General features: G+C 40.8%; 1 protein-coding gene and 1 pseudogene across 6 annotated transcripts in view; both read left to right on the top strand.

The window, feature by feature from the left end:
* The first annotated feature begins 837 nt into the window (after positions 1-837).
* LOC100683054 lies at positions 838-3,808 on the top strand (annotated as a pseudogene).
* Positions 3,809-9,044: 5,236 nt separating this feature from the next.
* HLTF (helicase like transcription factor) overlaps positions 9,045-14,440 on the top strand; it is a 49,687-nt gene continuing 44,291 nt past the window's right edge. For all 6 annotated transcript variants that reach the window (XM_038571167.1, XM_038571165.1, XM_038571166.1 and 3 more), the window contains exons 1-2: positions 9,045-9,264; positions 10,694-10,901. In XM_038571167.1, the coding sequence (XP_038427095.1) occupies positions 9,245-9,264; positions 10,694-10,901 (228 nt within the window). In that variant the 5' untranslated portion in view covers positions 9,045-9,244. The remainder of the gene's footprint in view (positions 9,265-10,693; positions 10,902-14,440) is intronic.

The following is a 14,440-nucleotide window of genomic DNA, read 5'->3' as shown; positions in this document are numbered from 1 at the left end:
AGTGATGCCTGGGTGGCTCAGCGGTTGAGCGTCTGCCTTTGGCTCAGGGAATGATCCCTGGTCTGGGGGGATAAATAAATAAAATCTTTTAAAAAAAGAGAATATTTTATAAATATGTTGAAGGAGGAAATGGATAACAACATCTGGTTTTACACTAATAGTACGGTAGGATTTTTAGGTTGATGTGGGCTTTTACTGTTTGGGTAGTGGTTTTTTTTAGGGGGGTAGTGTTTAATGTGGATGGGGTAAGAATAAATCTTTTGGGGTACAGATCAATTATGAAGGGTTAAAGAGACCTGTGATGGTCTCTTAGTTTTGTTTTTTGAAAGATTTTATTTATTTACTTATTCATGACACACACACACACACACACACAGAGGCAGAGACATGGGCAGAGGGAGAAGAAGGCTCCATGCAGGGAGCCTGACACGGGACTCGATTCCAGGACTCCTGGGCCGAAGGCAGGAGCCAAACCACTGAGCCACCCAGGGATCTCCTGGTCTCTTAGTTTTGTTTTGGATTTGTGTTTGTTTTGCTTTCTATTGTTTTCATTTTACAGACAATCCCTGACTTAACAATAGTTTGACTTAATTTTTTCTCTTTACTGTGGTGCAAAAGCAGTATACATTCAGTAGAAACTGCTCTCAAATTTTGGATTTGGATCTTTTTCTGGGCTACTGATAGGCAGTATGATACTCTTTCATGATACTGGGCAGCAGCAGAGTGGCAGTGAGCTGCAGCTCCCAATCAGCCAGGAGGCCACAACGATAATCAACTGATAAATTTACAACCATTGTGTTTTTCACTTTCAGTACAGTATTCAATAAGTTACACGAGATGATCCACACTTCAGGGTAAAATAGGCTTTGTGTTAGATGATCCTGTCCCCCTGTAGGTTAACAAATCTGAGCATGTTTAAGGTAGACTAGGCTAAGTGATGACATTCTGTGGATTAAGTGTATTTTATTTTTAAGATTTTATTTATTCATTCATAAGAGACACAGAGAGAGAAGCAGAGACACAGGCAGAGGGAGAAGCAGGCTCCATCCCTGGGACTCCGGGAGCAATGCCCTGAGCCAAAGGCAGACACTCAACCGCTGAGCCACCCAGGCATTCCAGATTAAGTGTATTAAATGCATTTTCAATTTAAGATACTTTCAACGTAGGATGAGTTTATCAGGACATAATTCCATAATAAGTTAAGGAAGATCTGTAGTTTGTTTTGGGCAGAGACAACATCCACTAAGGAAGATTCTTGCAAAGTGTGGCATTGATGGCAAGAAACTCCTGAGGTGGGTGGTGGATAGCAGGACAATCTCTTGACTAATTAACACCAACAAAAACCATGTCAAATCTTAGTGTTTAGGAAGATATTTACTACCTTAGTATTTTGGTAGTCCACCTCAAATTCTATGTTAAATTGGTATTGAGAAATACAGAACTGCATTCTTTTGGGATTTACTTGGATAAGATTTTCATTTCTCTGTTTTATACAATCTCATTAGACATTCTTTTTTTTTTTAAGATTTTATTTATTTATTCATGAGAGACACAGAGAGAGAGAGAGAGAGAGAGAGAGAGAGGCAGAGACACAGCAGAGGGAGAAGCAGGCTCCATGCAGGGAGCCCGATGTGGGACTCCATCCCGGGTCTCCAGGATCATGCCCTGGGCTGAAGGTGGCGCTAAACCACTGAGCCACCCAGGGATCCCCTCATTAGACATTCTTTTACCCAAAACAAGCACTTCATCATATTTTAAATGGGCTGCTTCTCTGACTTGGTAGGTTTTTTTTCTCCAGCTATAAAGACTCCTCTGCAACACACTCATTGAGATTGTCATTCCCCAGGGCACCTGGATGGCTCTGTTGGTTAAACTTCTAGCTCAAGTCATGATCTGAGGGTCCTGGGGTTGAGCCCTGTGTTGGGCTCTGTGGGCTCAGTGGTTGGCCTGAGGATTCTCTCTCTCTCCCTCTGCTCCTCCCCCCACCCTTACTCTTGTGCATGTGCTCTCATTAAAATAAATCTTTTTTAAAAATTACCATTTTTGTTATTTTTCTCTAGCTTAGCTTCTTCCTAGTTCATGAAGCCTATGAACACCCTTTCCTAGTTCCCAGTATTTTTTATCACTATTATCCACTTTGTTAATCTCCCTTGTAGTTTAGTGATTTGTATCTCATTTTGTGTACTTTGTTGCTTTATAAACTCATGCAAGACATGCAGTATTTTTTGCGTTTATTTAGAGACCATATATTATCTTTTATTTTATTTTATTTTTTTTAAGTAGATTGCACACCCAGTGTGGAGCCCAATGCAGGGCTTGAACTCATGACCCTGAGATCAAGACCTGTGCTGAGATCAAGTCAGATGCTTAACCAATTTGAGCCATCCCTGTCTTTTATTCCTTTTTTTTTTTAAATATATATTTATTTAAGAGAGAGAGAGAGAGAGAGCACAAGCGGGGGTGGGGGGTGGGGGTGGGGAGCAGCAGAGGGAGAGGAAGAAGGAAGCTCCCAGACAAGCAGGGAGCCTAAAGGGGGGCTAGATCCCAGGACTCCAGGATCATGACCTGAGACAAAGGCAGATGGTTAAGTGACTGAGCCACTCTGGCGCCCTTCCCTCCCCCGCCACCGTCTTTTATTTTTAATAGTCATGTACTATTCATTTTTATATGTGTATATACAAATGTCTAACGCATAAATCTCTGTAATTCCCAGCCTGAGGCCAGGAACTGCTGGCAAATTATCCACCTATTTTTGATATTAAAAAAAAAGTGTAAATATATCTCCTCAAATAAAAAAGTGTAGATTTGAAAAAGCTTTTAAAAATTATTTTTACTCAAAATATATAATTTCAAGTTTGTTAAAAGCTAATTATAAACTCTTGATTAAAAACCTGAATAAAGTTTAAGCCATTCTTTCAATAACAAAGGGATTCTTGGGAATCCCTTGATTAAAAACCTGAATAAGGTTTTAGGCAATCTTTCAATAACAAAAGGATTCTTGGGAAAAGCTTGAGAACTATTCTACTTAGTACTTAGTTAAAAAAAACAAAACAAAAAAAAAAAAATTAAGAGGAACCCAAAAGGGATTTTGGGAGAAAGCCTCTTTCCAATCTGGTAGCAGCCATTTAGCTCAAAGGTCAGCCAAAGAGGGTGCTTACAAGTACGTCCTGGGGCTGTGGAGGAAGAAGCAGTCTGATGTAATGGGGTTTATTCTCAGAGTACACTGCTGGCCTGTCTGCTCCCCAGGATACCCTGCCCAATCTAGCCTGATAAAGTGCACAGATTGGGTTAGAAGGCCAGGCAAATTTATGTCATATATCAGATTCATGTGCACTGCGGCAACTGCAAATGCCCAATTCCTAAGGGTGTTATATATGGCAAGATTGTTCATCATGGTGTTAACCAGCTAAAGTTGACCCCAAGCCTTCAGTCTTGCCTAGGAGGGAGCTGGATTCTACTGTGGGCCTCTGAAAGTCCTGAATTCTTACTGGGTTAGTGAAGATTCCACATACAAATTCTTTGAGGTTATCCTCATTGATCCATTACACAAGGCTATCAGAAAAAAATCCTGATACCCAGTGGATCACCAAACCAGCCCATAAGCACAGGAAGATTTGAGAACTGAAATCTACAGGCCCCAAGAGGCTTGGCCCTGGAAAAGGTCGTTAAGTTCCACACCAAGCAGCTTGGAGAAGACGCAGTACTCTCCAGCTCCATGTTACTGCTAATATAAGTAATGTTTGCAAAATTCTTGCTAATAGACAATTTACAACAGTCAAAAAAAATTTTTTTTAGTATATGTGTGAGTTTGCCCCTTCTTTCCAAAATTCAAATATTCTCTTAGGAGGGAAACTGAATGGGGAAAAATTAGAGAGGAAGACAAATCATGAGACTCTGGACTCTGGGAAACAAAGGGTTGCAGAAGGGGAGGTGGTAGGATGGGGTAACTGGGTGACGGGCATTAAGGAAGGCACATGATGAGAAGAGCACTGGGTATTGTACTCTATGTTGGCAAATTGAATTTAAATAAAATATATTTTAAAAAACAAATTTAAAAAATTTCTTTTAAGTAAATAATTTTAAACAAGGTTTTAGTGATTTATCTCTTACCAAAAGTATCTTGAAAAAGCATACTTTAGAACACCAGGCTAGCTTTGTTTCTCTTCCTTTTAAAAATTCTATATTCATGTTATGGGTTAAAATGTGTGTATGGTCCTTTTAATTATCTTTTTCAAAAATTTATGTAGACAACTATTGATGCTTATTGATAAGTTCAATTTTCTGAATATTAACTGCCATCTGTGTTGACTTCAGTGTGCTAACCTAGGTCATCAATGCTTTAATGTTCACCTGGGGGTGCATCAGACTTTATTCTTTTTTGACCCCAACACGTTATCTAAAAGTATTTGAGAAATGGAAATTTTATTTATAAATACTACAAAATTAGCAATTCAAACAGGATGTTAATATATTATGACCCTAAAATTTCATCTGTTTATGAACTTGAGTCTTCTGAATTTCTAATTCTATTAGGTCAGGAGATTAAATTCCTCTAAAAATCTATTCAAATACTCTTTTTTTCTTTAAATTTGAGAAATGTGTTTGACATTTTGCAGGTTTTTTTTTTTTTTTAACTTTCCAAAGGACTTAATTCTTAAATCCATAATTCTTAAATCTTAATTCTTGGTTAGCAAAGCATAATCCCATAGGCTGTAAGATGCAATGGTTAGGCTGTAAGATGCAATGGTTTGGTGAATTATGATGATGACTGATGATATGAACTGATTTGCTAATGCAATATAGTTTCCCACATTAAAGAAATGTTTCAATAATGTCTAAAGTGTATTTAGAGTTGAAGTTTTAGTTTTCTTCTTTAGCCATAAAGGAGACAGAAAAACGCTCATCAATCCTTGCAGTATTCATTAAATTAAGAGCTTCACCACGGCCATAACAAGAAACCTAAATAATTCCATGGCTCAGAGCTGTGCTTTCCTGAAGTTAGGAAAAGGATCCTGTGCAGGACACAAAGGAAGGGACAGATCCGAGGCAGGCCTGATTCTTCAGCAATTCTGGTCTTCTGCCAAGTAAGAGAACTTAATGAGTCAAGGCCTGAAGGAGGAGGAAACTCCTATCTCCTGGGAAAGGCCTCTGTAATCTGGAACACCACAGATTTCTCCGAATGGGAGTTCGGATCAGAGTGTCTCCTGATTCTTGATGGAAACAATTCAGTGTGATCAAGGCCACACACCTGGTAAAATGACTGGCTTCTGGAAACAGTGTTATTCTGGTATTTAGGAATAACCCAGATGCTGAGCACCAGGAAATAAGCTTTAATCAACTATATTTCTTGTTAAGCGCTAGAGGACTCATTAGATAATAATTCTGTTAAAATAATAGTAATGACAATAAGCATTTATTGTTTACTTCAAGGCAGGCACTTGATATTCATTATATTTTTAAGGCTTGGCATTCTTTTTATATTACTTCCTTTGCCCTACCAGCTGTTATACCCAGAAATCTGCCCCAGAAACTGTTGGGGTCCTGATTAAGTCTGAGAAAATTCTGTTGTAAATAAGTCACAAAACATTTTATCTTTTATCATTTCCTGTCTTCTCTATTAAAAAAAGAGTTCAGAAATAGTTTTGTATCATTGTTAATTTCTTGACTTAGATAATTGTACTATGATTATGTATGTTAAAATAAATGGGGTAAGAGATATGAGGGAACTTTTTGTGGTAATTTTGCAACTTTTCTGTAAATCTAACATTAATTAAAAGTGAAGTTGAAAAACTTCATAATTTCTTTACTACAATTTAGTTTATATTTTTTATTATTTTTCTTGTGGCAGAACAGCAATACATATTCAATACAGGGAACACTTTACATGCTTGTAAGAAAAAAGGTGAAAATGAAAATCCCCTAATTCAACCAGTTAGAGGTATCTGCCATAAATACCAGTTGTAAATTCACTAAGAGGTCTGTGTATATGGATGTATAGTATGAATGTGTTAATTTTGCAATGACTGACTCCATTTGCAAAGGTAAAACTTTGATTTTTTTTTTTTTTTATTGAACTTAATTTATCTTATACCTTCAGTTTGCCTAGTGGGAGGTAACTTACTTTAGTCACTTCCAGATAGTTCAGGCATTTTAAGATTTAAAGTCAACTAAATATAGGTTTCATCAGATTCAGTCTCCTTTCTCTTACCCTGTAGGCTGTTTGGGCTCCATTCACCTCCAGCAGGCACCAACTACTGAGCCTTCACAGCGTTGGAGGCTCACTGGGGACTATGATTAAGATTTTGAAAGGCTGCCCTTGAGCTCCTTAACAGAGCCACCTTATTAGCTTTTACTCGTTTATTGCCCTGGCACATTTCTGATCTCTTAAGATCTACAGAACCTTGAGGCTACACTCTGGAAAATGAAGCATAGCTTCCTTTTTTAATGGGATCTCCAGAAATTATTGGGCTATTATCCCTCCCTTTGTGGTGCTTGGCCTAGGGTGATGGCATTTGGGGGGCCCTTTCCCTGAGATCTACTTAAGAGATTTACTCTGGGAACTCTCATATGTAATTCCTGAAAATTCTCTTTCATTGAACTTTGTCTCTATCCCCTTATGGGTGAATAAAGCAAGCAAACACAAACATCATACATTCTTTGAGCCTATTTGTTATGATTTAAACTTGAAAGTTTTTCCAGAGTTTTGGGAATTCAGATTCTTAAAGTTATTTTCTTTGCCAAGGGCTTCAAAATTCTATTTTGTTGACAAACTTTAAAAGACCAGTTTTTTTTTTGAGACAATAGTGAAAATATGATTATGTTATTACAAGTTATTAGAAGACACCAACAATTGATTTATTATTAATTTTGCTGGGCGTTGAGAATGGCCTTGTGATTCTGTATGAAAATATTCATGATTTTTAGAGTAGTTAGTGAAAGCCATTATAGGCAGACTGGGTTGGGAAGTGATAGGAGTGGGAGGCACAGAACAGAGCCATACCTGCTATTCTTTGATTTCGTGCTCACAGCATCAAACGGGAGAGTGATATGATTAATTTGCATAAAGGAGGGTGAGAAAGTGTGTTTGTGACTGGGAGGTATTTTTTATTCCTGGAAGAATTTTTTATTCCTTTTCCTTGCTCAGCATCCATACCCAAATCCATCAGCACACCCTGTTCGTTCTCGCAGCTTCAGCATCTCTTAGCTGGACACAATTGTTTCCTAGTTATCAACTAAACAGTCTACTTCTGTTCTTTTCCCCTACAATCTCCACAGAGTTGACAGAATGAATTTTTTAAAGCCTAACTCACATTGTTATTTTCTTGCTTAAACAATTAGGAGTCTACCGCATTTAAAATAAAATACAAACTCTGCCATAGACTATAAATTTCTATCTGGTTCTCATCTTCCTCACCATCCTCTTTGTGTCATGACTAAGTGAAAGAGTATTCAAGTTCAACTGCTAGATCTGAGATGTTAAATAGTGACAAAATGGGCAAAAATGTTGACTTTAGCTAATTTTTTTTTTTTACCTTAATCTGCCTTCTTTAACAATGGGGCAGTCATTACTCACAGATCTTACGGAGTCAGGTTTACCTGTATATTCATATTTGCAATTTTACCTTTCAGTCTAATGAGCACACATCAGTGTAAGAAGCCGGTGGTGGCTTTGAACCTCACTTAGGGCCCCGTGTGACTGTGTGACTGTCAAAGATCAAAGAGTAGATGTACTTGTGAAGAGGTCAGTATTGACCCTTGCCCTTCCTAGAGTGGTCCATTTTACACTTCCTTCGGCACAGTATGAAGAGTAGTCAATAAGACAGCTTTTCAAGAGGCATTTGTTCATTGCCTTAAGCTATCCTCGTGAGCATGAACCAGTAATGGAAAGAGAGATCGAATTTGCAGGGATTTATTTCATTTCAGTAAACAGAAGGAAGATGATGAGGAAGACGAAAATGGTAGCTTTTTTTTTTTTTAAGATTTTATGTATTTATTCATGAGAGACACAGAGAAAGAGAGAAGCAGAGACACAGGCAGGAGGAGAAGCAGGCCCCATGCGGGGAGCCTGACGTGGGACTCGATCCCAGGTCTCTAGGTCACACCCTGGGCCAAAGGCAGGCGCCTAACAGCTGAGGCACCCGGGGACCCCCAACAGTGGCGTTTCTGATGAATTTATTTGCACCCAAAGTCCGGTTCTCCTCGGGCTCTCCTTAGGCTCCCGAGCCATCGGTGGAGCTCAGGGACTTCCTCTCACCTGCCCACCTGGGCCGCCAGGTGCTGCAGGCGAAGCTGGTTCCGCCCACCACGCCCGGGGGTCACCGGTCGCCGCCAGCCAGTCCCCCCGCCACCCATTTTAGGTCTGTCCTCTAACTCAGGAAATGAACATATTTCCCTTAGAAGAAGAAGAAGATGAAGAGGCAACTCCGGGGGGGGGGGGGAAGGGGGGGGAGTGTCAAAATTCATTTTAAAACAATATATTTTTACTTAACCTAAGGGGTCAACATTCCAGCCTCGAGTTCTCACAATTCGCTGCCGTGTCCCCTCAGATTTCGCTACCGACGCTCAAAACGAGTGGCTCGAGGGCAAGCGCCCGAGGTTCACCGCGGGAAACCGAGGGAAGTAACCCGGGAGCTCCGGGGCTCGGGAACCCGGGCGGCACGGGCCGCGTCAGATGAGAACGTAAGAGGTCGGCCGAGGTGACGCCTCAAGCCCGGGGCCGAGGCTTGGGGCCGAGGCTTGGGCCCGGGGCAAAGCGCGGGCAGCGGGGCCGCCTCCCAGGGCTTGAGGCTGGGTATCGGGCAGGAGGCGCGGGCGCCGCGGGTACGCCTCTCCGACTCCCGGGGCCGCGTGGCTTTCCCGCGCGCCCGCCTCGGGGGCGGGGAAGAACCCGGATGGAACCGCCCCTGCGGCCGGGACCCCCTACTGCCTTTGAATCCCTGCGTGGGGCGGAGTTGCCCTCCCTCCCGCGCTCTGATTGGTTCGTCTCCTTAGGCCCCTCCTCGCGATTGGGCGATCCCAGTGTCAGTCAGCGGGCGTCGCTGGTCTCTCAGCTTGTTGCTAGAAGGCGACGGCGTCGACGTCTGACTAGACTCGGCGGCGTCTCACTCCCGCCGGAGCGCTTCTCCTCCGGCGCTCGGCATCCGCCCGGTGCTCCTTGGCGGTGGGGCCTGCGGGGAGGAGTACTGAGGCGGCTCGAGGGCTCGCTGGGGCGCCCAAGCCTTCGGTCCGTCAGCGGCTCAGCGCCATGTCCTGGATGTTCAAGAGGTGAAGGGGGCGGGGGCGGGGCGCAGGGGGTAACGGCCTGTCGGCGTCCCCAGATGAACCTGACCTTCCCCGCGCTCCCGCCGCAGCTCGTGGGCGTCCTGCCGGCGGCTCCCCTCGCCGCGGGAGAAGTGAATGCCCAGTGCTGGCTGGCGAGGGGGGCTCCCCGGGCGGGCCGCAAGCCAGGGCCTGGGGGGGGGTCTCTCGCCCGAGGGCCGTGGAGGGGGGGGCGGGGCTCGGGGCGCCGCTCCTCGGCCGAGATGCTGCCTGAGCTTCACTCAGGAAACACCCGTTAGATGCTCCCCGTGCGCTCTCGGCGGTTGCGCGGAATAAAGGGCCGATCCCGCCCGGCCGCGTCCCCCGGCGGCTCCCAGGCCCGGTGCCTGCGCCGACATGGAGACGCCGTGTGTGCGGTGCGGCCGGAGCGGGGTACGCGGCGCACGGGAAAAACGCGGGGAAACAGCTCCCCGGCGACCTCGGGAGCCCGGAAACTCGGAGGGAGCCCCTCAGCGCACTTCCCCTTATTTTTCATTCTCCACAGCGGTTTTCGGGCCTGTTGCAGAAAGTTACCCGTGAGGGGAGGGAGGAGGGTACCCTTGAGGCAAAGGGGAGCGAGCGACAGGCCGGAGGGAGGGTCACTCCCCCCACCCCCACCCCACGACCTGCCTGAAACCACGGGTTCTGTTTGGAGAGAATTATTATTATTTATTTTTATTATTATTTTTTTTTGTTTGGAGATAATTGAAATAGCGGATGCTGGATGCAGTCTCCGTCACCGTGTAAATGGCGTCACATGTAATAACAGCCCCACATTTGCAAGTTGTTTCTGGTTCGTTGGTTTTTTTTTTTTTTTTCCTTTTTTCTTTTTTTTAACCGGCGTTTGGTGTGTGGTTAAGAGTCAGACACCTCGTATATATTTCGGTTTCAATAGAAGATCATCACGAGGAAGTAGATCTGTTGAACCCTTGTTGGGAGTTTTCGTTTTGAAATACTGGGTGGGTAGAAGAGGCATCGCTGAACAGGTAGGGTTCCTGGCGGCCTTCCCTGCTCGCTCCAGTCCCTGCTTTACGCATAGTAACGCTCTCAATCTTTTTTTTTTTTTTTTTTTTTTTATTTTTAGGATTTTATTTATTCATAAGAGGGAGAAGCAGGCTCCACGCAGAGAGCCCGATGTGGGACTCGATCCCGGGACCCCGGGTGACGCCTTGGGCCAAAGGCTGACGCTCCACCGCTGAGCCACCCCGGCGTCCCACACACTCAATCTTTTTTTTTTTTTTTCCACACTCAATCTTTATACAGCAGTTCCGACTAAAAATTTAACATGAGATAAAATGAGAAAAACAAGTGGCCTGCGACTATAATATGATCTTTGGTTAAATATTGAATCATTTTTCTATGCTTTCTCTTTCTTTCTTCTTTTTTTTTTTAATAGAGATCCTGTTTGGAAGTACTTGCAGACTGTCCAATATGGAGCCCATGGAAATTTTCCACGCCTCTCATATCCAACTTTCTTTCCCCGTTTTGAGTTCCAAGATATTATACCTCCAGACGATTTCCTAACAAGTGATGAAGAGCTAGATTCAATTTTATTTGGAACTTTGAGAGGCCATGTAGTTGGACTACGCTATTACACAGGAGTAGTGAGTATGACTTAGATAATCAATTGAAATATATTTATAGTATTAACCCAGAAGATAAGAATGAGAAAGTGATGTGTACAATTAATACTTATTTTAAGGAATTAGAATGTATCTGGGTGGGAGGTAAATATTTATTAACTAGTGGGTTTGTGTGTGTGTGTGTGTATTCTGCTTGTAATGTAAAAAGCAATTTTTCCTGTATGGTTTCATTTGATAGCTATAATGACTCTAAAGTAGACAAGGACATCTATTATCCCTTTTCTATAACTGAAGAATTGAAGCTTGATAAGGTTAGATGATTGGCTCAAAAAGCAGATACTAGGGGTACATTTATAGAATGTTCTTTGCTTTTTCCTCTTCTGTCCCATAGCACATTTCTGTGTTTTAATATTTTTAATTGAGGAGGATTGATTCCTATCAGATAAGGGAATTGTCTATTTTTTAGTCTTTTTCCCCCTTTCTGTAGTAAGACTGTCTCCCAGTTTTTCTCCCTGTCTTTCTGTATCTTTATTTGCATTGTGTGTATGTGTGAGAAACGGAGACAGTATATGACTTTATATCTGATGAGAAGTTGTCTTTGTTACAGTTATGTAGTATGTTTCTATGTTATTTGGATCACATATCACTAGTTTTATTCTTTAACTTATGAAATATTTTATTTTTTTTAAGATTTTATTTATCTATTAATGAGAGACAGAGAGAGAGAGAGGCTGAGACATAGGCAGAAGGAGAAGCAGGCTCCGAGCTTGATGCAGGACTCGATCCCGGGTCTCCAGGATCAGGCAGGCCCTGGGCCGAAGGCAGTGCTAAACCACTGAGCCACCCGGGCTGCCCTATTAGGAAATATTTTAATACTGGGTGTTATTCTGTATGTTGGCAAATTGAACACCAATAAAAAATAAATTTATTGTTAAAAAAAAGGAAATATTTTAAGCATGCAAAAAAGTAGAATAATATAATAAACTCCCATATACCTATGATTCAGCATTTAAGAAATTTTTCATACATTTGTCCTTTAGTACAAAAGAATCTCTACTATATTAGTTTACATCCATAAAATTCAGTATGTATTTCTAAAAAAATTCAGACTTTGTCATACTCATCAAAATTAGTGATTCCTTATTATACCTAATAACTATCCATAATCATTTTTCTTGATTGTTTAAAAATGTGTTTTTATGGGATCCCTGGGTGGCTCAGTGGTTTAGCACCTGCCTTCTGCCCAGGGCATGATCCTGGAGTCCCAGGATCGAGTCCCACATTAGGCTCCCTGCATGGAGCCTGCTTCTCCCTCTGTCTGTGTCTCTGCCTCTCTCTTTCTCAGTGTCTTTCATGAATAAATAAATAAATAAAATCTTTAAAAAAAAGTCACCTTAAAAAAAAGTGTTTTTATGATTTTTTTTTTTTTTTTTTTTTTTGAGAGCAAACCAGAGCATGAGGGGGGAGGGGCAGAAGGAGAGGAAGAGAGAATCTTAAGAAGGCTCCACTGTGGAGCCTAAACAAGGATCTGTATCTCAGGACCCTGAGATCATGACCTGAGCCTATATCAAGAGTTGAACACTTAACTGACTGAGCCACCCCACCCAGGCACCCCTCCTATATTTTCTTTTTTTTTTTTCTATATTTTCTTAATATTATTTTGTATTTGTCTAGGAGATTTTTTAGGAAAGAACAAGATTTCCTGAGTTTCTTCATGCTTCTAATTGTGATATTTATATTAAAGGACAGTTGACCTGAATATAAAGTCCTTGACCCATATTTTCTCTTCATGATATTTAGGTGTTGTATAAAATATTGGGGAAAATTCTGATGACAATATGATTTTCCTCCTGTATAAGTGAATTGGGAATTTTTGCCAACTAAATTTTTGCTAACTAAAGGGTAGTTTTTCTTATCTTGAAAGTCTAGTAGTTTATTAGTGTATGTCTTATGATTGCCCTGTAACTTCGTTTTCATCTATAGCATAAAATTTTTTTGTTAATGGTTTTGAATGCTTGTTTTATTTTTCAGGGACTTCATTCTACCATCAATGGTATTAGATCTTCTCTGCATAAATATATGCCTGTGTATATGCCTATTACTTTGTCTAAAATCCTTTTTATCATATTTTTTCACTTTTAATTTTTCATCATTTATTTCCTTTACCGTGTTTTCCACAAGGCCTGTGCACTCTTGTGTTCTTTCTACTTTAGTTTTTAATTCTGAAATAGTTTCTCATTTCTAATTTTTTCCTGAAATCTGTCAGTTCTTATCTCATATCCATTTCTTCTTTAGTTCTCTATCTCTGAGCTTTCCTATTTCTGATTTGTGCTATTTCTTCAAAACTTAGATTGTTTTATAAATTATTTTACACCAGTGTGAAATACTAAATCATGGTGTCTGATCTTAGAACATTACTATTTGTTGAGCTTAGAATAATTTCTATGACACTGGTAAGCTAATAATAAAAATATAGTGAACTGGTTAAAAGTAATCACTGCTTAATTTTCTTATATTTCAAAATATGTGTTATTTATTTTATAAGTAATACATATTCATTATTTTTAAATGGCTAAAAGAAAAAACATTAAATTTCCCTGCAGTTTACCACCTTTCACCCTTAGTCATTTTATTTTTTCACACTTTACGCTATGAACATATGCATGTAAATTGAAGTCATATTATGTATTAAAAAAATGAGATCATGTTATATCTGTTAATAGTGACCACCCTTTCTTTCTCCTAGTAAATTATTAGGAATATTTTTTCATGTCCATACAAATCTATATTGTACTTTTAGTTCCCATACTGATGAACATTTTGGGGTTGATCACTATTATGAAGGTATAAGAAAAATTGAAGTATTTATCTTTGCACACTTTTTTTTCTGTTTGACTGAGAAAGAAAGCACAAGCAGGGGGAGGGGTAGGAAGAGGGAGAAGCAGACTCCCCATGGTGCAGGGAGCCCCATATGGGGCTTGGTCTCAGGACCCTGGGATCATGACTCAAGCTGACTTGAGCCATCCAGGTGCCCCAGGCATTGCTAATTTTTAAGGTTTTTTTTTTTTTTTTTTTAATTCATGAGAGACACACACAGAGAGGCAGAGACACAGGCAGAGGGAGAAGCAGGCTCCATGCAGAGAGCCCGATGTGGGACTCGATCCCAGATCCTGGGATCATGCCCTGAGCCAAAGGCTGATGCTCAACTGCTGAGCCACCCAGGCGTTCCTAATTTTTAAGTTTTTAATGTGTTTTTGATAAGCTTATGGTTAAATTTTTTATTTCTTGGCACAGTATTTTATAATAAAGTAGATTATTTCTTTCTTCTTCTAAAAATACAGTTATAATTAATTGTAATTCTTTCTTTGTTTTAATTTTTTTAAAAATCTGTCCTTTTTTGTCTTGATGCTTGGACCTTGTTTTCTTTGTCTTTTATGGTCTCCAGCATTTTCGCCTATATTCTATTTTAAATTCCACTATCATTAATTACTTTCTACTCTATCTACTATTTATAGTAATTAGCTATCAGTAGTGACAGTTATCTAATTTTAATAAATGAT

This window comes from Canis lupus, chromosome 23 (assembly GCF_011100685.1).
Source record: "Canis lupus familiaris isolate Mischka breed German Shepherd chromosome 23, alternate assembly UU_Cfam_GSD_1.0, whole genome shotgun sequence".
In the NCBI taxonomy this organism is placed as follows: domain Eukaryota; kingdom Metazoa; phylum Chordata; class Mammalia; order Carnivora; family Canidae; genus Canis; species Canis lupus.
The sequence above is the reverse complement of the archived record's forward strand: the minus strand, read 5'-3'. Positions and strand labels throughout refer to the sequence as shown.